General features: G+C 37.5%; 1 protein-coding gene across 2 annotated transcripts in view; it reads right to left on the bottom strand.

Moving 5' to 3' along the window:
• SYT10 (synaptotagmin 10) overlaps positions 1-27,337 on the bottom strand; it is a 59,901-nt gene that overhangs the window by 8,250 nt on the left and 24,314 nt on the right. The window contains exons 4-7 of one of the 2 annotated variants that reach the window (XM_068945948.1): positions 20,107-20,227; positions 19,610-19,781; positions 17,986-18,115; positions 15,313-16,562 (exon numbers count right to left, since the gene is read on the bottom strand). In XM_068945948.1, coding sequence (XP_068802049.1) covers positions 16,491-16,562; positions 17,986-18,115; positions 19,610-19,781; positions 20,107-20,227 — 495 coding nt within the window. In that variant the 3' untranslated portion in view covers positions 15,313-16,490. Of the gene's footprint in view, positions 1-15,312; positions 16,563-17,985; positions 18,116-19,609; positions 19,782-20,106; positions 20,228-27,337 lie in introns of those variants that run through there. The other variant, XM_068945958.1, reaches the window with a different exon arrangement.

Raw genomic sequence — 27,337 nt, 5'->3', positions numbered from 1 at the left:
TTTAGCCAGCCTCCAAACCAAAGTCTTGCTGCAACTTCCTCCTGTGAAGCACCTCTCTCTTTGCTTGTCGATGCTGCCAAAACTGTCTAAGCTGCAAATTCCCCACCACTAGTGAGCTGTGGAGCCGCTGCTCTCTGGTCCCAAGGTGAGGCCCTCCAGCCAGATGCATCCCATGCCCCTTGGAAGGCCTGACACTACGGGCATAAATCCTGGCACGTTTAAGTCGTAAGCCACAAAGGAAAATCAGCCAGGAATTGTTTGATGCTCTCTCTCTGAGTGCCTCCCAGGTGTGGAAGATAGGCTGCCGTGCCAGTCACCGCTCTGGCTTTAAGGACCTGGGCACAGGTACTTTTCTGCTTGGCTGCAACTAGTTAATGATGGTGGATGAATAGCTAAGAGGGTTAGATAACTAGTTTCCAGCTGTCTTGTAGCAGAACTACTTTGGCAGGACATACACTTGAGGAAAGCTATTCTGAGATTTTAAATTTGGGAATATTTGACACTGATACTTGTGTCTTGGTTTTAACAAGCTGGCTTTAACAAAGGTATCCTAAAGAACAAGACTCAAGTGCTGAGAAGCTTATATAGCTAGTAAGGCAGGTTTTTTTGCAGACTTAATGAACACACAGCTCAGAAATCAAAAGCTCAAATGTCGAGAATTCCCAAAAGTAAATTCTAAGTTAAATAAAATCTCAGTATAAGCGAGCCATACTTCTGTTTTGTTAGTTTCTTCTATATTTAAGTTAAAAAATGTCATCATATTCCAGTATCTGTAGGAGCTATATTTATTTTATATTACTGACAAAATTAATATTCAATGTTTAAAAGACAGTCAGCTGTGCATGATACATTTCTAGCCAATCACCCTATTGCAAAGGCTCTACAAATCATTTGATCTTACATAAGCTCAGCTATGGTATTTAATATGTAAAATCTCAGGTGTTGGCTTCATTCTTGACTCTCAGTGAGTGCTTCATAACAACCAAATCTACAGAAAGATGTTTTATTCTAGTTCAGTCACTCTAAAGAAAGTTTTGATCCGCAAGGGCTCTGTGTTTGATATTATTTTACAACTGGGACAGACAATAAACTTTTGTCAACTTTGCTTACTCTTTTGAGCTGCAGAACAAGGCTAAGTTTGAACACATTAAAATTTACCATTACAAGAAACTATTTTCCAAGATGCTCGAAGTTCAGAAAGGAGTGATGCAGTTTTCTTCATCATTTTCCTCAAGAAGCAGTATTAGAATAAAGAGAAATTATTTTTAAAAGCTATGAAAAAATAAAATTGGAAACAGTGGCTGGGGTCATTTTTATCTGGAAATCCACTAATCCACGTGATGCATGACACTGACACAAACAGAACCGCTGCTTTTGAAGAGCTGTAGTACAAAGCCTCAACACAGAAAAGGTAAATGCTGGAGAAAGCAGAAAAGCTTCTCAGTGGGAGTGAGTATGTTCACCAGTTCAGTAGCAGAATTTAGGCTGTGATTGCTGCATTATACAATTCTAAAATGAAGAATAATTGAGCAATTTAAGCATGGTGGGCATGTTAGGCGAAATCAGTGCATGTGCAAATCAGAGATACTTGTGCCGCTCCCAAAATATCACCTCTAGAATGTGACAAGTGATAAAGATTTCTATCTTTATAGTGCCATAGACTTAAAGCTTTTGAAATAATCTGTTTTGTATGAATACATCCAGCATGGTGATCAGCTGAGCTGCATGTAAGCAGTATGGAGAATGGAGTTCATGCAAGACCTTTTGTACTAAAAATACATACTTCTGTTATTTGGATTAAACAATAGATTCTGCTATCTACAATAGTAGCAGTGGGAGGGCTTTTATTCAACTTTCAAAATGACATGGTAGGTAATACAGTGAGAAAATAGTATTTCTGTTTGCTCATGTGAACCAATCTATTTTAGCAGGATAACAGAACACAATATGTATATATTTTTAAATTCATCTTCTGTCTGCATATGCATAACAATTTTTCCTTTGGGAGAGTCTCATATAGTCCATGCAAAGTACCAGGCCATCTAAAGGTAGCTTTGTAGCCTTGAAGATAGGAGATCTGGATTTAGTTCTGATCCCCCATTTCTTCTGCATCACTTTTAAAGTTGTGGTAATAGTATGCATTGCCTGGCACAGGATATTCTTGTCTGCTTGCAAGAATATTTCATAAGTTCTGAAATTATATCATGTTTATTTTTCACTGTCTAAAGAGCTAAAGCAGGGCAGCCCTTTAAAAGAGCCCTTTCCCTCTCATTAAGTCAATAGGATGCAATAACTTTATTTCTGAGGCAAGCTGGAATGGGAGTCAACAAAAGTACAACCCCCAGCCACCAAAAGTTCTGATAGGTTTCCCCAAACCATAAAGCTATCTGTAAATACGTGGCAATCTGAAAATGCTGCGAGCTGGTACAGCCCGCTGGCGAGCTGAAGAGAAGCCATGCTGCCACCCTGGGAAACATCCGACTTTTGCTCCATGATTGGAGCAGGAGACAGGATTAGGAGAAAGGCTAAATCTCCTGCAGGTATATTTGCCCTTTCCACTTCTCCCCTTTTCCTGATAAATCTGCTCCTGCCTTCCTTTCTGGTTCTCCAGCCTTCTTAACTTTCACATTCTCCAGCTGCTCTGTGGGCTAGTAAACTTAGTCACTTATTTTAAGGAGCTAGGATTAGGATTATTTTAAGCAATGCAGAAATATTCAGGAAGGATTTAGGTACAAGAATTAGGAATTTAATAGAAAAATATATAGCACAGATCAAAAAGAAATCTTGGAGAAGGTGATATGCTTCTCTGTGAGTGATCATAGCAGCTAATTTTTTAAAATAAACCACGATAACTGATCCTTTTAATGCATATGAGTTTTTTATATACTAAAGAGGAAATATTACGATTAAAGGCAATGATGTCAAAATGGAATGACATTATCCTTGCTAAATAAAGACAGGCAATTTTTCAAAGAAAATTGACTCTTTCAATCACAGATGTAAGCCAAACCCCACACTAGAGCTGAAAGGCAAATTGCATTTAATATCTTAAGCAGGCAATTTGACTAGGGATAGATTAATGTTCTGCCAGCAGAGATCAGAAGCAGGACAGGAACCTCAATACTTTATACCTAATTTGACCTCTGGAGAATTATAAAAGCATGCCAAAGAACAACTGCTTGTATGTTGAACCCTCATATCATTTTTCTCCAGACAATATTCTCAGACAGCGCAGGTATACCACAGTGTTTTTTTTTTCCCCAGTTTTTATCAGAGAGAAGTAAGCTGGTAGGATTAAAAAAGATCACGTTGAACTGAAATTAAGCACTTGTAACTTAAGTTTGCACTTGTAAGGATAGTGTCCTGGTAAAAATCAACAAAATATCTGACATGTTTTAGCCTGGCTCCCCTTGATCATCATTGCTTCATAATATGTTGTCATTAACACCAGCTTAAGTTAGGCCTAAAATAAGCCCTGTCCAAATCTGGCTTTCTTCCTTATATGGCAGTAAAATTTGTGTCTGTTTAGTTTCAATGATTAGGCAACTAGGAAGAAGGCAATTGGAAATAAGGCTTATGTCTCTTAAGTGAAATACTTTAATAATCTTAAACTGAATAATTGAGCCATTATTTACACTATGGTCTAATGGCTGTGAGGATTACAGTGAATAATATCATAGCACGAATGCAAAGATAATGTGAAAAGCATTACACAAAATACACGTTAATGTAATAGAGCTGCTTGATTTCATAGTTCTTCATTCAAAGATGTTCTGTCTCCAGTTCTGCAAAGCTGATAGCAAAAACGTACTCCTCATTGTGTAGACTTTTAAAGTAACAGATTAATTAGAAGAAAACACTGTGTAATGATGCTTTAGTATAGGTAGGGGTTTTCAACCTGGTATCAAAAGTTCATGAGTCTTCTGCCTCTTCACAGGCATGGAAACGAAAATGAAAATATTTTTCATGTTTAGAGCTTGATCTTAAGGAATTAAGTTAATGGGAATATACTGTTGGTGCATAGGGAATTCTGGCACGAAAAAGAGAAAAAATGGGAAAAGATGGTCAGGACACCTATTTATAGCTTCAAAGGTAGAGCTGATAGCAATCTTTTTCAGTACTGTCCAGTAGTGTTGTCTTGTAAAATAGAATGCAAAAAACCAACCCTTTGATCTCTAATTACTTTTGAACAGTTTGTAAAAAAGACAAGAAAGTGAATAATTTTAATCACTTTATTTCTTGTTCAAAATACATATGAAACAATTAGAATAAAATTATTTCAAATGTGTTCTTTTCTTTTTCTTTTCTTTTTTAATATAAAATTATCACAAACTGTACACTTCATAACATCTTGTGAGGTTTCATTGTTACATATTTTTTTCAGAACTGACAAATAGATTCACACTTCCTGGAGAATACATTGTAAAAATACTGAAATGTGTTACAGCTCTTAGAGGCTAGTGCAAAAAAACATTTACTATCAGTAGTACAACTATATGCTCTCAAGTTTCACAAATGGCCATTTAGCGCATACAAAAAGCCAGTAACACGAGTTCAAAAAGTTTTGTTTTCTTGTCTCTATAACGCAGAAGCCAAGGATATTGACTTGAACAATGGCTAGGTATCAAATCACAGACTTCATTTAAAAAGTCACGTCATGAACACTGAATAAAGGGTACTAAAACAGTCAGGTATTTAATATTATTATGACTAGTCTTGGTCAGCCAACACCAAATAGCAAGAAGAGACAAAAATCTTAGAACTCTGTAGTTCTTTGTAAGCTACATAGACTTGGCAACATTTGTGATCTAATCATAAAGATTATTTTAAAGGTAGGGAGTTCTGTTAGAGTTGAGCCAGTTAGGGCCTCGTCCAGTACCCCACACTGTCACATCAAAGATGCCTACTCTGATGGACATTGTACCAGGTGCTTTCTTCTAGTATTTTAAAATATTAAGTATTTCTTTAGCTGTCAACATTTCTTATGGCCAAGAACTCCAATTTAACTTCCTACCTTTGAAAGCACACACTCTGGAGAATGCCTTCCCCACAAAGAAGCATCTACTAGTAAAACAAAATGTTCTCTGCTGAAGGAAAGATGTGGCTAATTTCTACAATCTACTCCAATTCTCACGAGGAGCCCCTCAAAGCCAATCAGCTTGAATGTAATTTGGATGACATGCTCATGAGAAGAAATGAGAGGCTTTTAAGGACTCCTCTTGCAGTGGCTACAGGGATTTTCGGCTCATGTGCAAGGAGCAGGCGCCACCGGCCCGCTTCCTAAGGTGGGGAGGACTGGGCAGAGCAGGACAGTGAGTAAACGGAATTGGCTTTGCCTACTCTTTCCTGGCTAGTACAGCTAAGCTGGCATGGAGGGTGCTGAAATGTGCTTTTAGCATAGACTAGCCATAAGACCCACTACATCAGTCCATTCCTATTCAGCAAAGCACCTGAGCAGCTGCTTCATTCAAGGCGTACACCCAAGTCATAGTGACTTCAAGGAGACTCAACCAGCAGCTCATGTTTAAAAATATTTCAACTGATTTGCTGAACAAAGGCCCTTATTGCGAGCTCCATGACAAAGGGGAGAATGCACGAGTCAGAAGTGCCTCTCCAAATCACAACACCAACAGCGGCCACTTGTAGGGTAGAGAACTAGCCATATCCCCTCCTTAGACATGTGCATTTCAGTCCAATGTATCCTATTGAGACAACTCATGTAAACAGAAGGGGAAGAGTTTAGACTCGCATTTCAAAGAAGAGGAAGTAAGACGCAATATGAAATATATATCTATACTTTTTCCTTACACTGAGAAATTGTTTTCTGTTTATTTAGCAAAAGTAAATTTTCTTTACTCTTTCTCCATAGAAATATAAAGTGAAAAGAAGTGCTTCTCATCTGATATGCCACAGGATTATCTAAATGTTACATACTAAAGATTTAATCTATACAGACACTCTGAGCTTCAGTAGCAAGATGGCATCATATGGAAAACTGTAGGCCACTACTGAGAGGGAAAAGTCCAATAAAAATACATCTGACCTCTATGCCTGACTACAGAGATCAGATTTTTTTATTCACCAAATCAGGCAACTAAGGCTCATATTTCTTATCAGTATTAGTAAAACCAACTTATGCAGTAACAGTTCATACCCTAGAGATGGACTGAAGACTTTGAATACAATCTGAATTGTCAGCAAGCCACAAACATCCATGGTGGATATAAGAGAATCCATTCTGCTTGCCTCAAGACTCCTTACTAGGTTTGTTTCATAAGATGCTACCATACGTCATCACATGCAATCTGATGCAAAGCCAATTGAAATCAATGGCAATATTTCTGCTTGATTTCAACGGTGGGCTAGTCAAGTACATAACGCTGTGCTTCAGAAAGAAATGACATATTAAAAAGACCTACAGAACCATTTTGCTGGATATATTTAATGGTCTATTGCCATGATATTAAAAATATTTTGATTTTAATTAACAATAATGAATAAATTTAAAAGAAAAATTGTTTTGAAAGCATATTACAATTCTTGTATATTGGAAATATAACGGTAATGAATAGACTTCAGTAAGCTTTCTTTATTAATGCAAAATATACGAATGTGTATTATTGTTAAAAGTATACCTTACAGGACTGAATTAATCACTTTTTGTGCTATATTATTTTAATAAATATTAAAGCTACAGTAGATAAAGTTATCATTTTGTGATTTTCTTGAGAGAACCAAAAAAAGGGAGTGAAGTGTTTCAATTCTAATTAAAAAAGGGAAAAAAAAATCACAGGAAAAGCTGAATGTCTTCTTATCAGCATCTTTATATTTTGCTGTCATGAGTATTTTTGCTAAAAGGCTTTAAATTTTTTTTTTGCGTCAATATTATCTTCAGTGCATGAGTAGATTGGTACTTGAGTATCGCTTTTTGCTCTGCTTAAATTATAAAGTTTTATCTTTAAAAAAAATTCGTTTTTAACAATAGTACAGAAAACAAGGCAAAAAATTCTAAAAGATGTCTTGAAATAATCTGAACGAAGTCTCCTTTCTCAGCATGGATTGCTCATTATCAAGCCCTCTTTAGGTAGGACTTCATGGGTTGCCCTGTTTCTTGAGGGTTTGCAGAATCAGACCTAAGATTTAAGAAATTAGTCCTCAGAGCTTCCTGGCTATCACCTACAGTTGTCTGTCTGCTACTGGCAAGTAGCTAAAGTGCAGTAGTGCCAGGCTCCCTTTCGGAATAATACATAAACGGTCTAGCTGTGTAGATTCAGTTGCTGGCTGAGATAAAGCTGTACACTTTATAGTTGGTAATTTTAATTCTCTGGCTCAAATTTATTTTAGTAATAGATCAAGAATGATTTGGTGGACTAAGAACCAAGAAGGTTAAAGAGCTAAATAAATTAATCAAGTTTCTGTGCTATAAGGTTAATTAAAAACATTAAACACTTACCCTGCGTAAAGCACGAAAGGAATAAATGCAATACTGTGTAAAGTGCTCTTTGGAGAGTCTGCTGAATCTCCTCTTTTTTTGTTTTCTGGCGTAGCCAAGTCTCTCTTTACCTAAAGAAGACATACACCCCTCCACACATACCCATCTGCCAAAAATATGTACATTTGGCACCTCTATGACTTGTTCAGCTATGTAGTCATTTCCCTCATAACAATTATTATGCAATTAAGCCTCAGAAAACTGTGATGAGGGAAGTAATGGTCATGTATTGATCACTCTAATTTTTGGTAAAATGCAGCCACTCCCAGGGCGAAGCAATCACAGCACACCCAGTACTATGTGACAATTTAGGACAAAGGAAGAAGAATTCACTATTCAGCTGAACCTGCATGAATAGGAAGAATAGGAGGAGATGGAATTTATCTGGAACATCAGTTCCAGGACCCTACCATACACAAAGAGCTATAGGACATTCAGTGAGAAATACACTATAATTACGACCTCACTTTTGTGAGTCATCTCAGAATTGGCACCTGCAACAGCCCAGTGACTCTTCTACCACTGTGTGACATTAGTCTAGCCATGACTTGAAAATAAAACTGGTACCTTGTGAACCACAGCAGCATTTTCAAAAGGTGTTTCCTAATAGTTTTTAGTTTAAGCACTGATTGTCTGAAGCTTTGAAAATGCGAGAGGTAACATTAAATAAAAATGATTTTTCACCTTTCAGAGACTCTCAAATCTATGTCAGGTGCCAATAAATTAAGAGGCCATTACAGAAACTAGAGAGAAATGTGTCTGAGCACACCTTGACTACGTGCCTTTTTGCCCCAATTATGCTGCAAGAGATAGACCAGGAGGAGGATATGTCATGAGCAATTGATAGTGCTCTTTGCTGTGTAAATCCTCCACGATCAGGATCTCTGGGGTTGAGAGCCAATTTTATTTTAAGAATAGACCTATGGTCTGCAATATGGCTCCCCATTATCCCTGCAAGCTTGCCAACAACTGTACAAGACATGAGGTCGGCGAATTGCATGTAAAATCTCTCTTTTGGAAGTGTTTGCTACATGCACATTTTCTGACCATTGAAAACACTCTCAATTCATTCCTTTCTTATATTTTCCACTTTCATTTTTAACAGATTTTCCTAGAGAGCTTTTTACATGCTCAGTGGGCTTTCTTTTCCTCCTTTCTTCTCTTGTGTTCATAACTCAGACGCTACAAAAGCATTTAAATTTCTTACTTGTTCATTCCTCTTCACTTCTGATGCAACTAACAGTCTCAACTCATAGCTTATTAAACAAACCAACATGTCCCCTTTATGTCTTCCCTCTTGCAAACTGTAAGTGTATTCATATAAACAGACCTGCTTTATAAAAACAGCTGACGGCCCACAACGCCTCCTCCCCAGAAATTTATCTGCGAGCTGCCCCCAAAAAACAGGTTGCTTTTTGGTGATAGTAACGTTAAATGCCTAAAATGCCAGTCTCTTATGTTGACAAGCATTTTTTTAGAACATCTCTGATAACAGGAATCACATAAGGCCTAAACAAGGCAGGAACTCTGTAACTGCAAGAAAAGATAGTTGTACAGTAGGAAATATATCCTTTCCTTTTAACTCTAAGTGGTCTCAAGATATCAGATCTTAAATCTATACTATTTTTCTACATAGGAAAGCAAGTTTAGGCATGTTCTAGAGCTTTATGGATTTTTACTGAAGGTTTTGATATTCTTCACCCTTTCTTCACATGAGTGGATGCACGGTTAGATTCCTTTTACTTCAGGTTTTTGAATTCCCAAGGTATAAAAATATCCCAAACTATTCTTGAAAGTAATCTCTCCAAAACATTTCCATGTTTTTATTTTGAGGGAGAACGAAACAGTGTACGCAGGGCAGGTTACAGCCCTGAAAACATGTTCCTGGTACTCTTTTGCTGTGCCATGTATGATACACCAGTGGCAAAGTTCTTTGTGAGCTGTCATGAAACAGTTGTACCCCCATCCCTTTCTCAGTCTGTCGTCTCCTCACCCTTCACGTCAGGCTTCCTGATTTCACTTCTTCAGGGAAGAGGTAGAATTTCACGTTCTTCGTACAGTTAGGCTAGGCTCAGAGACACTGTCTCTGTCGTAACTGTGCAAACCCAGAAAGTCTGAATGGATTTGAAACTTTTTTTTCATGGAACCTGTGAATACTCCCTTGAAAACGTAATGTTTAATGGTAAACTTAAATATTTAGAAGAGAAGGATTTGAAAATAACAGACCATATGCTTATCTGTTTGGAAATAAAGGTTTCCTACCCATTAATGGGAGACTAATCCAATCTCATTTCTCTGTGAACCTCAGCAACTGCTTGCATCCTAGTATGCTCAAATAAAAATCTTCCCTTTTCTAAAACAGCTCTCTTGATCTTTATTATTCTGTTTTTCCTAGCCATGCCTGGGCTTTCACCATTTGGATGACATGCATTTTTGAGACTGGCTGTGGAGCTGGCAGAATCTCCAGAGCAACCGGCGTGGATATTAACTTCCAGGAAACCTCTGGTTTTGCTAAGAGGCACCTTGATGTCAGATATGCTCTGCCCATTGTTTTTTTTTTTTCCCCCCTAAAGCTTACTTATTTGACTCACCTAATTTTAGACCAATAGCTAAGTCAACATAATGTATTCATAAATTATTACGGAGAAGCTTCACTTTCATCACAGCAGTTATCTGACTTCCTGCAGAGGCAACTTTCAGAGCACACTGTCATGAATTATGTATCAGAGTCTTTCTGTCTTCCCTACTAGATAGAGCTCTGGTACTATAAGAATCTACTTAACCTGTACTTATATTTATTAGTCATATTTTGCCAGTGTTGACACTGAGGATCTTCAGTAATGCTAACATGATTAATTAACAATTTATTAACATGGGCTTAGCACTATAGAGCACTCTAAGAAACGCTCTGTCAGTGTAGTAAGGCACCAAAGCTTGTCCTTAATATCAACAAAGTGAATAGTCCTTGTGATGGCACAGGGCAGTGCTTTAACTGATTTTTCCTGTTTTAAAGATTTTACATGCTCTGTGTCCTTCCACAAGACCGAGTCCCATGTAACATAAGAGTCACGGTCTATGCTTGAGTGGAAAAACTCTACATAGCAACACCAGTGGTATTCTCTTCTCTCAGTCAGTAAAGAAGAGGTTTCCCAGCAACAGTAACATTGTAGAGGTGCTATCAGATAAAATAAAAAATCACAGCCCTGAGCACTTGCTATCATCAAGCATCCCCTAGCACTTAGCACAAGGCTGAAGGTGTTAGTTCTATTTTCCTGACCAGATTCTCCTGTGATATTTAAATCCCACATGCGGCTTCACTTTCTCTTAAGAGTTTCAGCTCTTGGTTTCCTGCATGCTATTAAAGAACTGCCAATTTTCAGTTAGGGCCAAAGAAAAGAGGAATTGTGTATGAGATATTTATTTATTTGGGATGACAACATGGAGGGAAAGAAAGTTTTGAAGTTAAGGTATTGCTTGTCTTGGACATGGCAAATAGCCGTCATCAGCACCTAAGTTAATTCCTGTACCTAATGGTAACTCTTATTCAGGAACCTCCCACTTTCTTCATGCTTTACAGTACATGAAGAAAGGACAAGTGATATGAATATTGCAATGATTATCAGTTTTAAAAGCAGCTTTTCATTTCAGAGCTTTGCAGTTGCACTGAAGAGCTGTGCGTTTATTACCGTATCCTCTCGGTCATTTTCCTTTGTCTTTCTCAGCTCTGTGGTCTGTTGTGTGGCACATTTTACCTATTTTCTGACACTAGAGAGCGCAGAGTTTAGAAAGAGAAGCCTCAGAAGCCAAGCAAAAGTGAATCTGTGAGCTAAGGATTGAACGGAGTGTCATCTGTGATGTGAATGATAAAGAACATTTTCTATCAAACACAACTAATATTCTAATCATATACTATAGTTTATTCATATTTTGGATTGTCTGTTGGCTATTTTATGAGTTTTGTCCATAAGTTAATTAATATCATCTAATTAACAATGGACATGCAGATCATACTCCACACTTAGAGAATTTTCAAGCATATTCATTTGTAGGAATAAAGTCATATGAACTTTTCGGGTGAAGAAACTGTCTCTCAGTATGGACTTGCCCAGTATTTATCACAAATTGAGGCCTATTTCTGATTAGGCCTGGTTGTTCTGTTGTAATAGAAGTACTAAATAACAATGATTATACATTTTGCAAGTGCAAATACTTGTGTGTGCAAATCAATTTTTTTGCATGCTTAAATAAGAAAACTTCAATTTTTTCAGGCACATTCATGGAATTCTGAAAAATTTGGCATTTTCAGCAAGAAAAGAGCTCTGCTACTGAGTTCTAAAATAGTTCCTCACCCATTTTTTTTATCTTTTGCACAGTCTAAAAATATAGTCAAATGATTTCAAGAGTTGTATAAAGTAAGACCATTAATCAAATTAATGGAGTGTAATAAAAAGTTAATACATATAAAAGTGTGTGGAATATAATCAGTTAGTTGATTACAAAAATATAGCAAAGTAATCTGGGAAGTAGATCATCACATATGTGTTGTGCATCACCATGGTCAAAACTTTCAAAAGGATTTAATTGAAGCCAATAAAAAAACTGAGAAGTAGGAGAAATGGATGAATTGAATAAATCTTTTTTTGGAAACTTTGTTTTCTTAACATTGTTAAGAAAATGCATCCATAGAAAGAAGTAGTTAGAAAGTGATTGCTTTTTCCTTTGGAAAAATTTAACCCAAATGGAAATATTTCATGCTTGCTCAAAATTTTCTTAAAACATATTGAATGTGGCTATGATTGTTTAAGAAAAATGTCTAGTTTTGTTACTTATATATAAGATGTCAAAAAAAGTCCATATATTGAAAAACCAATTTTGAAGGGGAACTTTCGACCTGGTGTACTAGATTTTGTTTTATCTTAGTGAGTCCTGGCTACTTTCTCTGTTCCTGGCCAACAGCTAAGGAATATGCATTTAGTTCTCTTAGTGCTTTCTAGAAGCCAAAAAGCTCACAATACAATATTACTGTAACTCTGATGATCATAAAGGACTTTGGAGAAGAGAAGTTACTTCCTTGTCAGCTTTCTGTAGCATGATAATAAAGATGCAGCTATCCTAAACCTATTGGTCAAAAGCCCACAGGTTTCATACTCCCACGTGTTAAGGCCAGGAGTTATCTTTCAGCAGTGCAGACTAAGGGTCAAGTTTCTACTAACTGAACAGAAGCCCAGTACAGACAAGAGCTAGGGGGAAACACACACTTACTTGCTCGGGGAGTAAGGGGAAGGACCACATCAGCAGAAGTATATAATATAGAGATTTAAAGTTCAAATAAAGGAGTGGAATATGTGACCTACATCTTATTGAGCATAAGCTATTGTTTGCAGCTGCACTGGAATCCTAAATCTACCTATGTTTTAGGGTCCTACTTTACATTTTGCATAGACCTAATAACAATTTTATGGTTGCTTAGAGCAAATCTAATGGTCCCTGAAAACTTATTTAATGTGGGGAGGGGAAACAGTTGTTTGAAAACAATATTCACCCAAAAGACTAGAATGGCTCTTTAGATACATTTGTATGTGGGCTTTTTCACTTTCCAGTGCATTATTGAAAATAAATATAAAAATTTAGCAGCTCCCCTGGAACCACTTAATCCATCTTGTACGTTCTCTGTACGGTTCTGTGGTTTACTGTTTTGAAAGTATAAAAAAGCTCTGCAGTGCAAAACTACAATTCTTATTAAATAGAGTTAAGGTTTCCAGTAAATCATTTCAATAAAAAATAACTCTGGCTTTTAGAAATGTGAGCTTTTCAAATTGTTGTAAAATTACTAGAGTATACTTTACACCAATCGTTTGCCAAATTCAGTTTTTCTCAAATTAGGCTACTGTTTGTAACATGGCAGATAAGCAACATATAAACATGCAGGATGGGGCAGGGAGTTTACACCTCTTCTGCCAGTTAAAACATGAAGAGCTACATAAAGCAACATATTCATTGCCTGAAACTGCTGTTCTCACTCAGAGAGTACTTTTTTGTGAGTACACTCAGAAAGTAACTTGTGAACCAGGCTCTAAAGCCAATGGATATATACCCTGTCTTGTGAGATACCTAAGATATCAGTGAAAAATGAAAAATGTTAAATCATCTTTCACATTAATTCTATTAATCACTGATAAGGGATTAAAGAGAATTAACCAGGAGAGCGTTTCTGAAGTTACATATCTTGACAATACTGCAGACTGATTTTTCATAGATGCAGAGCACCTCTAATTCAAGTTTAAATACAGAAGTCATTCACTATTGTTATTAACAATACTAAAAAAATCAACAAGTGGGAACAAACTGAGCTATTCTTCCTTTGGTGTTTGATAATCATTTAAATTTAAGAAACTGAAAATTGAAATATTTTACTATTTGTAATGAAACATACACGATACTAACAGAACAATGAAACAGTTAAAAAGATGTTGCTCATTGCTGAACACTTATGCTACATTTGATTGTGAAATTGTTAGCTTTTTGGATATTAGGTGCAAAAAAGTGCAAAGAATATTTAGTCAACTGTTACAGTACCACATTACAAAAAGTATCTTCTAGGCCACAAAGGCCACTTCTGATATAATTTATATTAAGATAAACGTATACACAAAATAATAGCTTTTCAATCTCCACATGTATATATGTATCTCTAACAATCTTGCAAAATCACTGTGAAAATGATCTAGGCCACGAAATCTCATGATGATGACAATGATGGGAGAAGTCCCCACAAAGGAGAGCTTGTTCTCCGATTAAAAAATTACTCACTCAGACCAAAAGGAGGAATGAAATTCTGCAAGACTGCTCTATATTTGCTGTGATTAAAATACAATCTTGAGGACAGAGGATCAGTGGACAGCATTACCAACCCTCTCTGGAAAAAAACTATTTCTACCAAGAGGCCAGGAAAAGCAATCTGCAATGGACATTCAAAAACTTGGGCTGGAGCCTCTTTTTTTTTTTTTTTTTAATATGTAAAGAATGCCTGAAAGCTTAATTTGTTTATTCACTTTCGGTGTATGTATGAAATTATTTTATACCTGATATTTTTTTGCCTCAGAAATACCTGGAATGTTAAGACCATCCTTCCTTCCTAGCTTTCCTGGTGCAGTTAAGACACTTTAAGGCATATTTGACTGTCTCAGGTATTAGTTAAAGGAATGGAGGGACTGGATCTTTATAAACATATTCCATGTTAACTGGGCAAAACAAACCAAGCCAAAATGATTCTTTAGAAGGTTGCCTAAAACCTTTTTCCCTTCATAATCAGATTAATTCTCACAAATTCTTTCATTATTATGGAACACATTGGCATTTGTTATGACACGTTTCTTCTGTAAACATGCTACTCTGGAAAATATTATCTTCACAGCCTTCCTTATACATTACAAAGATACAAAAAAAAGCAACCACCCCAACTTTTTTCTACTTGCAATTCACCTTTCAAAACCCCACGCCAAATCATGCAGTCCTTCACAGGGCCTTTTATAGGAAAATATGAAGAAAATAACTATCTGATTGAGGTAAATTTTAATGCTATCAAAAAACAAGTCCAAAAAATAATTTGCAATTCTCTTCCAGTTTTTCAGCTAGCTCACTTCAGCTAACATTTCTTTGAATTTGCTATCACTGTATGTTCTAATATATGAGTTGACTAGTTTATAAAATTGTTACATTTTGATTTCTCTCTCCATATACTGATAAAAAGCACATCTCAAATTCATAAATACTGGATACCTAACTCTCAAGGCATCCAGCCAGGGACCAGCAACAATCCCATTGTGAGCTATGTACTCAGTCAAAATAACTTCAAACAAATTTAATATTGCTGCACTAAATCAAGAATCACAAGTATGTTGTGTGTAACTGCAGGTGCTGGTCAGTTTTTGAACAGCTAAAATTCTTTAAATAAATTATTTTACTTCAGAGTATTCACTCAGCTACAGTTTGGCCTGAATAAGGACTGAGTAAGGACTGCATGACACTCACAGCAAATGGGCTGTTTTAGAAGTGCTGGATCCACCACATCAGGATACACTTACATCTCTGTGGTGCTGCACCGACCTCAGCAGGACTCAGCACGGACACATTTGCCGTCCAAACGGTACTCACACCAGCGTTGCTCAGCGCCAATACAGAGATACCCACACTGGCTCCGAATCAGCCAGTGAAGTGAAATGGCTGCATGAGTCTGGCCCTCTGCCTGGGTGCACGTGCCTTGTGTAGTCGTGCTGGGCAGGTGGATGAGGTCCTGTGCATGCAGTCGGCCTGCTGAGTGCCGGAAGAGTCGAACTGCGTAGCCCCAGTTGCGGGACCTAGTCCATAAGGGCTGAACTAAAATCCAGTGCAGAAAGTAGGGTCCTCCCTGTCAGGGTCCTGACAGCTCCCTGTCAGCTTCAGTGGGCTTTTATTCAGTCCTTCCTCCCTACCCGTAAGTGAACTAACTTTACAAACAGTCAAAACGTGACAACAGCTGTCTTTTCATGCAGTGTCCACTTTGAAGTGTTATCTTGAGAAGTCATACAGGATTTAGTGCAATTTAGAGGAAACTTACTACAAGAGCTATATATGACTATTTGTTCTACCTCAATAGAAGTACGCATTACAAGCTGCGGTTGTTTTGAATTGCTGAAGAGATTTTTTTTTTCTAATTTCTTTGTCTATGCAAAGGTACAGCTCATACCAAAATACTGCTTGGATATGACACTGGATATAAGCCAGAGAGAAAACCAATGAATGAATTTGCATGAGCAAGGATTGTATTTGGCTCAAGTAAACTTCATTTATAAGTTAAGAAATTATTATAAACTGTAATATAAGACTTAAAATAGGAAAAATGTATTTTAATACAAAAATATGGATATAGTTCATTTGCGGAAGCCAAACCTTCGGTTAATGGAGATGTGAGCTACATGGGAGCTTTGGACATTGAACACGATGAATCCATTCTCGTGCCCTAGGGCGTAAGTGGTGGTTTTGGTGATGAACAAGATCCCTGGCTATCAAAACTCGTTGCTCGGCCAGGTAACTGAAAGAAAAGTGTTAGTTTTACGAATGTCATCATTTCTGTCCATGCGTCACAATTGTTTCTGAGGATAAAGGAAACCCCCACAGGAAAACAAGAATCACAATTAGATCCTCTCAGTTGTTTTTCTGGTGATAATCAAAACCAAGTTTTTAATCAATTCTTTCTGCATCAAAGTTTCCAGCAGAACTAGCAATGGAAAGGGAATTCCTCAAGTGACCTCCTGAAAACCCTCTCTGACTCATTCCACAGGAGTAGGCTTATTTCACCACTCAGGGGTGGTTCCTCTGCCCCCAAACTACATAACTCAGAGAGAGGCAGGAACCTCTGAGAAGAGGCTTCTCTCCTGCACTGGCTCAGTTTCCCTACCCCCATATTCTTCTTTTGCAGTTTAACTGGAGCCATAATATTGGGCTTTTTCTACCTGTCCCTGGAGATTCTGTGTAGCCATGTGCTGCACAGTGGAGAAACCAAATGGCCAGTGCCATCTCAGACGGCAAATGATTTTCCTACAGAGATTGGTTCATAAGAGGCTAAACACTGTGTCCTCTTGGTCCCAAAGCAGGGCCTGCTGCTTTCAGGGCTTCAGTATGAAGCCCTTCCAAACCCAAAGCCAGAGAGCATTTTGTATACAGAAAACCAGTAAGATGTGGTCACAGCAGGCTCCTCTCTAAGCTCAGGGAGTTGTAGGTATAATCACCCATGCATTTGAAAAAGCTTCCAATAAGTGTCTTAATAATTCTAGAAGTAGCTGCTGGTACATTGCCTCAACTTAGCCTAATTAGCAGGTCAGTCTCAGATTAATATTTTAGCAACTTAACTCTTTAGTGCTAAAGATTTTTGAATAGGAAACGATTGCTTTTGAAATGCTTGCAGATAGTCTTTTCTAAGTGGATGTTTTAAAGGTTTTAATGTTACAATGCTGCCAGTGGATCATGGAAATTTTTGTAATGGCACATTTAAATAAACATTAAACCGCCAAATTGCCGTAAAGGTTACTTCTGCATAGCAATGGCAGCATTTGAACCAAAGTACATATATGTAACAGTCCCTTGCATGAGAAAATTCACCCTGGAGACTTAAGGCCTTCTATCTTCTATCTGAGTGTGATACAAGTGGCTGAAATGCTCCCCTCCAACTCTGGGTGAATTTATGATCTTTGTACTTCTTCATCCAGCTTTCAGCAGCTCAAGGAAAGGCTTGTTCTGGCGTATAAACCTATACAAACCAGGTAACTTGCCGACCATTCACCTGGCTGACCTGCCATGCTGCTAGATTTAGGTTGTCCTAAGGATCTTATACCTGCCCCATAAATGGGCAGTGACACTCATGCTGCACAGATTTTCATGATTCTCAGAAGCTCATAAACGTGTGAGAAAGAATTAATTTAATACACTGAGAAAGAGAGAATTTGGCTACGTCTTACCTCTACTAGTGGATGCCAATGAGTTATTGGTTTACGTGGGTAAGCCAGCATTTCATTCCAATGATCTCTTCCGAGGCCTTCAGCATCAATTCCTGTCCGACATACCCCAATGACCTCATTGTGCCCTACTCTGAGAATTGTAAGAAAGTAGAATTTCTTTTTAATGAAAATTGTTTTAATATCATGCCTGATGCATGATTCAGTTGACTGGTTCATCACAGTACAGAATAGATGATGCCCAAGGTTGTAACTTTATTTAATATACACATTACTTTAGTGGTAGCATACTAATATTAAGCTGTGTAATGGCAGTATCCAAAAATTCTAGTCACTTCCAGAGTGCTGCTACGTGTTATCAAAATAGTGATGAAGGCTTAACCTTTACTATCAAAAAGTTACAACCCCAAAGACACAAGGACAGAGAAGGACCGTGACACAGGGAATCATCTAGAAGGAAAACATGCTTACATTTTGTGGGACAGGAAAGTGAAGGACTATGGCAGGGAATATATTTCCTGTTCCAAATGCCTCAGACATTGTTTCGCACTGTATTTCTCAGCTCTAACTGTGGTGGCCATTGAAACTTCAACGGAAGGTGTGAAAGGCAACTTCCCTTCAGGATATACCCACGTATATATCCACAATAAGCTATACCTTACTACTTCCATACTATTGGCATGCCATAGACTGACTGAGGGACTGGAGTCTTTACCTTGCCTGTATGTACATTAGAATATTGGTATCTACCTTCTTAGCAAATGTTTTGAAAGTAGCAGTTGAAGAGGACTAAGGTGCACAAGTTGCGGAACCGTTCTCTCTCTCAAGGCACAGTTGTGCCCCTTTCAGAGCTGAGGAAGAATGTCTTCCTGACAGAAGTTGGTGGAGCATCAGAAATTTAATGATGAGGAAAAATAACTTGAAGTTCTGTGTTACTAAACTAGACTTTCACTGTTTATTTGCCCTGCAATCTCTAGTGCTCACTACTAATGGCACTTGAGTGAAGCAGACTGGGCTCAGGCATGATTCTGTCCATCACTTTCTAATTTAACCTGCAGTCCTTGGGCTATTCTAAGCAGGAGTCTCTTCCTGTGAATTCTCTGTGAGAACATGAATTAGTTGAGGCCTGGATATGTTATCAACGAGGGCTGAACCCAAGGTGTATAAAGTGTCTCTATTGCTTCAACCAAAGGATTAATTATGACCAAATTCAATGGGGTAATTAGGCATTTAATTCACACCTAAGCTTCCAAATTTTCATTGATTTCATATGCCTGAATTCAAATAGAAATTAGAAGTATAAATGCCTTTTTTTTAAAATGGAACACATAATTGATTTATAAAGATCTTACATAGTCCAGCCACTAGACGGGGACAGAAATGTATACCAATGCTAGTGGCACATGACACGATTCAGGCATGTTACTTCTTCATCATAGTTATTTATGACACAGATAAAATCATTTGAGCTCTAAAAGGCATAGAAGCTTTAAATCATTTTAGGAAAAGGCCCAAAGGATCTATTTTCTGTGACACTTGAAAGTTCAGAGAGGTGAAAAACAGTTGCTTACAATGATAAGAAAACGTCTCACTCAAGATTAATGTTCAGAGAGCAAACTGTGCTTACCGATCGTAATCCATCACCGCAATGGAGAGGCTGACCTGGTCCACGTTCTCTGGGGGGATATCGAAGATGATGGCCTCGTTATAAACTGGATTGAGTGTGTTCTTCTTTGTAGTTGTTTTCCGCTTTTTCAGTCTTCGACCTTCACACATCAGTGATACTTTGACATATGGATCTGAGTAACAGATAATCAGTTGTATACATTTGGACTTAAAGTCATTCAAATATGAATTTAAAAAGCAGTATTTTGGTATGACTGTCATACTAATAAGACAGAAAATTACACAGGTCTTAGTGATGCTAGACAACAGCGCTTTCAACACGCACACAAAAGAATGGTATAGGCATACCACTGCCAGACCAAAAAAAGCAAGTAGATCTAAATAGGGCCTACACCAACTCTCTCGCTATTTCCATTTTGCAACATAAAGAAATAAGAAGCTGCTATTTGCTACCTTTCTGAATAGACTCTGTCCTGTTATTTAAAAAAGTAGATTCACCTGATGCACCAGTTATATCCATTGCTTTGAGATTTCTACATTTGATGACTGTTAATGTCATTCTCCCAGCAGTAGGCAAATAACAAAGGGAAAACATGATCTCACCCAAATCTATGCTCTCCTGAAAAAGAAAAGCAATGGTTAGAAGTCTGACCATACTGAAAACAAATCAGTTCAAATTATGCAAAATTTTAGAAATACTTTTTAACATGCAGAAGCTTCGTTTGAAGCCTCAGATGCTTTTGGAGAGATTACAAATAGAAATTTTCAGATTTTTTTTTTTTTTTTAATATGGAAAAAGTACCAGTAGGATAATACTTTAGTGACAGGTTCTAGAATTATTAGACTGAGGAATTTAAACTAAAAGCAGAACTAAAACTTTCAGGATGCCTGAAGGGGCAGGAGCATGTCTGTGTTGAATTCACAGACAGAAAGGGTGCTGAATGTAGAGTGTTAAGCTCTGTTCTTGAAAAGAATCTGCCTCCATCTTCCCCAATAGAAAGAAAACTGGTGAGCTATTTAGATCATACATATTTACATGCATTTTACCAATTGAAACAAACAAATGAGAAGCATTTTTATTTGTTCACATATGTATGCATGTGAAAAAATTATTTTCAGTATCAAAGTGGTTTGAAGAGTTGAATGTACTTTTAAATGTTGCCAGCTTTCTACATGTTGGGGGGGATGCCCTATTCTAGAGGAAAAGCAAAGCACTTCTAACTTTCCTAGCTCATGGGCATCTTTTAGGAGGATGATATACTGGGAAAGATGGACAAGGTGCATATGGATCCCAATAATCCTCATAGAGAGGTAGTTTTTATGTACAGACTATGCACTGGCAATTCATGTAATATGATGTTGGTATACAGTCCAGACGCTACAACATTTGAGAAATAAAATCTACAGAACAGAGGCTGCATCAAGTCTCACTTTTAATTTCCTTGTAGATATATAATAATTGTCCAAATGCCACATACATTTAGCTGTTGAGATGTCTTTTAAGATTTTTCATAGCCCCCCAAAAAAACAAAATGAAAGTTCCATATTAAGAACAGCCCCACATTCTTAAATATAAGCATATTAGGAGTTTATAAGGCGATCACTTCTAGAAGCAGCAATTCTCAAACTTGCCGATGTCATCTCAAAGGACTTTCTTTGACTGCTACTAAAACGCTTATTTTTAATATCCTAGCTTCATACTTTATCTGTCAAACCGGCAACTACTCTGAGAGCAAGTATTTGTTTGAGAACTGATAGATTTATGGTGCAGCTTTTCCAGCATCAGAAGGTAAGTGTGACATGTTTTAAAGTAATTTATACTAAAATAATTATTGCTGTGTGGAAGACAAATACATTGCTCATAGTTATAAGACAGAGTGGGGCTTGCTGTTCACACTTTTTCAACTGCATATGTGAACAGTTGTAGTGAGTTTTGTGGGAGTTAATGCTCTGTCTAAACTCAAACAGGTGCTTCAGATCTTTCTTGAGTAAAGATGGACTTAACCACATGCCTCAGGTTGTTTTCTTGCACTGCAGACTCTACACTGAAGAATGCGGTTTTAGAATAGCTTTAAATTCTCTGTTGCACTGTTAATAAAATATCAACTTTTGTGTAGGTTAGTCAATTCACATGTTCAGTCATTCTGTTGGGATTCTGTTCTGAGAAGTAATAGATTGATATGCGTGTGAGCATGTACAGCGGGCAATTTTCATTGCTTGATAAGACTTCTCAGGATTTTAAAATGATTTAGCTCACTCAGTCCACATAGGACACAGGACATACATTTGGCATATTCACACAATCCCTTACTTTGCCACGTGAAAGGCAGAATTTTTTGCTTGAGAATACATTAACAAATTCACTTTTCTACTTCAGAAAATATAAATAAAACTTGAACAAATGAGATGTGACTTCTTTTCACTCATTTGTTAAAGTGGCAAGTGCCTTCTGTCATATAGCTTTTACCATATCTGAAATCTATTTTAAACACAGCTTCTGTTATTAGTATTATTTTCTGAATTCAGAGTCTGATCACATTCCTTATATCCATATGTGAAAGAGAGCTCACTCTTTCATTTGAAAAGGAAATATAGTTCCCCCACATCCAGTGCTTCAAAGTCTACATTGAGGGAGATGATGAAGAGTGATTGGATCATGGAGCACAGTGGGCAGGCCAGGAAAAGGACTAAGAGTGCACAAATCCTTCCTTCTAGGTCTGCAGGAGCTACAACAAAAAGATAACGTGCTTTAAATCAGTGTTATGTTTCCTAAACCACCTTTACAACCTCCCATCACTGCTCCAGCAGACCAGATGGCAACCATACGTAAAGAGAGAGAAACTTAACAATTTCAAATAGGATCAATTTTCTCTTTGAATTAGATTTTCAAACACTAATAATAGCTCTAATAATTAAACAACAATTTTCTGATAACCTGCATAACCTGATATCAGATTAATGGTACTACTGGTCCTTAACTGTTGTTGTTATTTCTTCTTCATTCACCAAGAAGCAGTAACGTGCATAGCACAGTATCAAATATATGGATAGGACACAGTATGTTCTTAAAGACCTTCAAACCATTTTCCCTCTTAAACTACCTTTTTCATCAACTTTTCACAATTTAATTCCATGCCCTTCTCCTCATGTACTCATGCACCACCCATCTTTCTGCTGACATCCTAAAATCTCAGGCAAAGCTTGAGCAGGAATGGCATTACCAGACTCAGAGGAGGATGTTATCTTGGACTTGAGAAAAAACTTTTAAAAAGTCATCATTCCAGTAAGAATAACCATATTGCTATGGTGCCTAACAGTTCATAGAGCACCATACCTAAAAAAAGTTCACCATACCTAAAATGTTGGCAACAATAATACACAGAGATACAAGCATGTCTATAAAACCACAGTGATACACTGCTGCAGTTCAGATTACACTGTGCTAGAGGTGAAGGTTGTGGACCCAATTTTTCCCTGGGACTGGTAGCTGGCTTAGGAGCCAGATGACGGGAGTGCATGGGCAGAACTGTTTTCTTAGGCTATAGACTCAGGAAGCTAACCAGGAAGTTACAAGACATCTTCAGAGAGATTCCTTATGTAGGTAAATAGAGAAAAACTTGCTTTGGCAAGGTGGGAGTATGAACACTAGTCTTCTACTATTTCTTTTTGAAGAGAAATTGTACAGACACTCAAAGGTTTGGGTGAGCTCAAAGGCTAAACAAGAATACAGGCAGACAGGACAATTTACCATGACTTAAGTGCTTTAAAAGAAACAGTGCTCAAAATGCTTGTAAAACTCCTTCAGGCAGTTACTCTGCCTTAGTTTTCTGAAGAGCTGAGCAAACCACCAGTGCTTAACACAATAGCAACAATTTATTCTCAGTCTTTTTTCTTTCCTTTCTAAATTCCAGGTAGTGAAGTTATATTGAAAATGAGATAGGAAAACACGCGCAATCAAATCCAATGTTTTTGACTTCGTAACAAATAAGCAAGATGCCTTAATTTAAGAAGAAACATTTTGGGAATGAATGGGGTGAATCTTTCCACTCCACACAAAGGACACACGCACTGAAGTTATCACAGCTCTGTAATCTCTGATACACTACTCCTCAATCTCAAAGTGGTTAGGAATAGGTTTAGAAGTGGGAAAGCTCCACTGTTTATGCAGATATTTTCAGATACCAGTGACCTATGCCTGGAGAAAAAGAGGCTTCTGCTGCCCTGAAATGCCCAATTGTCTTATAGCAAAACATTCATGTGGCTTCACTTACTATTACAACAGATAAATTCTGCAGTAGACTGGAATAGGTATTACTTCAAATATCTACTCTTGTCTATATCAAAGAGATTTATGAATCTCACTGTAAGATCAAAGGACTAGAAATAAAATTACTAGCTATCCTCCGTAAGTCCATAGACACAATTTCACTCCTCTTCCAGTGGCAAGAACTGGATATTATAAGATTGCCGCCAGAGACTAGGAGTTCCCATGGTCTTTGGATTAAACTCAAATACATTTCCTTCCAGAATCCCTTGAAACAATTTTATGATTTTCTCTTTTTAATTTGATTTCATACTCATTGCATCATCTGGTGTTTGCTGACATTTTTGAAGACGTTGACTTCTAGGTTAGTAAAGAACAGGAAGTCCTAATATTTTTACTCAGTTTCTACTCTGAGCATCTATTGAGATGGGTGGCCTTTCTTCATACTCAGGTGAACTGTGTACATTTTGTTAGGACCCCTAGAAATCATTTGGCATCTGGGGATTAATATATTATAATGCATCATTATAATAAATATTCTTTGGAACTGGTTCACAAAGGGTGAAACTGTAGGCTAAGACTTATGAACATTTTAAATGCTCTTTTGAAGGACTAAGATTTTAATTCTATATATGTAGATGATGATATCTGAAGTCGAGTATTGGGTAAAATGGCTAGGATATCACCCTGTTGGTTTTTTTAACTGAGGCATGAGAGGTTTCGTTTTTTGGAGCTGAAAGAACAGGTTCAGACTAAGATAATGAACAAAGTAAGGCCCAACTTTTAAACACCTCATGGCAGTCTTTGTCTATCACATTGATTATCATTAGTAACATTTTTAAATGCCCCAGAAGCTTAAGTACTATTGATTTTAATTGAGATTTAAAAACAGGATTTAAATTACTACAGAATCCCAGTGCTCTAGAAAATTCTGATTTCTCTTGCTTTATAGTACACTAGATAATTAAGTTCACACAAACCATCTTGACTGGAACACTTCAGTACAAGCAAGTCTGTGGAATAAACTGTCCTCAATAACCACATTTGCTCTGCAGTACACTTCAAACAAACCATGACTTAGAAGATAAAAGCATGAAGCCAGTGGTTGCCATACATGTATATTTTAAACTACGCTGCAGATTGCTTTAGAAGTAGAATCATATATTCACCTAGGATTTTTGTTAGAGTAGCTGCACATTTCTTAGGTAACTCCCACTAAGTTTTATCACTTTCCTTGGCCTATTTTGAGTTTTTATTTTTCCTCTTTTATTAAACTTAGATTTCAATTAACAGCTAGTTTTACAGTTGCTCATAATGATTCCCTCCCACAGACTTCCAATAACTGGTACGGAAAAAATAGCATTGAGCACAGCTGCACTAATGCAAAAGGAAGCATTTGTTTACTACTGCATGTCTCTTCTTCATTTATTTCCCTTTCGTGTACACAAGCCATCATACAGAATTAAGGAACTGGAACAGTGGTAAGCACTATACCAGCTTCAGTTTATTTTTATGGCTCCCAGTTCACCTCACTAGCCAATACATTTTCTGGTACAGTGATGCTAGAACAAAATAAAACAAAGAAAAAACAGACCTCACATGAAGGTGTCAGCTACTTGGATGAACTACAGAATACAGATTCTTTGAATAGCTAATTATCATCCCACACAAATGACCACACCCGAATGGACATGTTAATCATGTTTCCATCAGGTTCCCAAGGATCTGTATGCAATCACTGCTTCATGGGTGACGGCTGGGCTATCAATCCAGCAGTCAGCAAAATCAGCTGAAAAATGGCCCTTTTCCTATTATTTTTGTTATCTGACTCACTGGAGATCAATGTTCTCATCTTCACGCTTACCCCTGCAGGAGAAGTAGCAGCATCTCTACAGAGGCTGTGCTACCTACTCACAGTATAGATACATAGTAGAGCGATGTTATAAGAAGACTGAAGTCTCCATTGAGGAGCATCGATAGTCTATGACTGAATTTTTAAAACCACTGTTGCTGGAGAAAGCTTTGATGTTTCTCACGTAGGTTACTTTTACCAGCTGTTCCTATTAAATTCAACCAAAGAAATAACTTTTAGCTAGGAACCGCAAATTTAGTGGGGAAGTTAGGCAGAGATCCTTCCGTGTTCAGGGTGGTTTCATTATCATTCAAACTATTGTAATCCACAGTAATTAACAATTTAAATTCTTAATGTCAAGGTTATTATCCACACCTACTTTCGTATTAATTGCAATTTAAATGATGTTTTAAACATTAGGCTGTATGTGAGAGCAGCACAGTGAAAATATTTAGGGTAGTATGAATTTACTTTGTACTTAAATTCCTCAACGACCAATTTAAACATTTCTTCTATTTTCTTAATGTATTTTGAGTAAGCATCTGTCCTAAGTAAAAATCATTTTCTAGATGTCAAAGAAGTTATTCAGGCATTCGCATACCTAGTCTCTAAGCTGCTTCATTTAGTCATGCTGAAAACATGCTGAAACTGAATTGTGTGTTAATTTCAAAATGAAGCTGGCAGAATTAGGCCTTTGATCTTCTTGAAATCTACAGGAAGATCCTTTCCCCAGACAGAACTCTCTCTCTTCTCTTCTTGTTTTTATTTAGAAACATATTCTACATATTTCCCTGCTTTCCATTAAAAACTACCTTTGGTATAGAGAATGACCTCAAGCTTCAAGAATCAATTAAGGATGAAATAAAACATGTGTAATGATCAATGGCGGAGGTCAGATGGAAAAAAAAAAAGAGAGAAAATCGGCTCAGTCAGCTAAAAATGTATTAAGACGTTTCCAGTTTTGAGGTACAGATCTGGTCATGTTACAAGAATGACAGGAAAGGGCAGTATAGAAGTCTAACAGTCTATTTGTTTTCCCACCTATGCATTTTGAATGTGATTGCATTTGTGCTATCCTAGAATTTTCAAAAGTTATATGAAGTCCCCAGCTAGAGCTGGAGAGCAAATTATGCCATCTTTCAAGGCAACTTTACTTTGGAAACCTTGTCCCCTCAGCTAATACTTCTCTCTCTCCTGTTATTCTTTGCATATCAGTTCCAGCTCTTTTCCTTCTTCCCAGCAAGGCTTGTTGATTGAACTGTGCTCCTGGGAAATGAATCAATGAGATTAGTGTTCATTCTTGTCTCTGTGGAAAACAGTTTGGAAGCAGTGAGGGGGCTTCTTGCTTTACTGACTGTCTCCTGTTTCTGGAGGCCTAACACTTGCGTGTAGCCTGACATCCTGGCCGCTCTGGGTACGCGCAGCTGCTGACTGAGGTCCTCATTGCCCAGCGAGTGCTCCCTGAGACAGTGTGCGGGATCCAGCAGGCTGAATGCCCTCAATAGGAGGCCCAGAAGCCTCGTGGATGCTTCTTTTGTCACTCTCTCTGTAAATAAACATCTGGCTTGTGCATGTTCAACAGCACCAGGGGGGCAGTTTCATCTTGCCAGCCA

The sequence above is a fragment of the Struthio camelus genome, chromosome 1 (genome assembly GCF_040807025.1).
Source record: "Struthio camelus isolate bStrCam1 chromosome 1, bStrCam1.hap1, whole genome shotgun sequence".
NCBI lineage: Eukaryota > Metazoa > Chordata > Aves > Struthioniformes > Struthionidae > Struthio > Struthio camelus.
The sequence above is the reverse complement of the archived record's forward strand: the minus strand, read 5'-3'. Positions and strand labels throughout refer to the sequence as shown.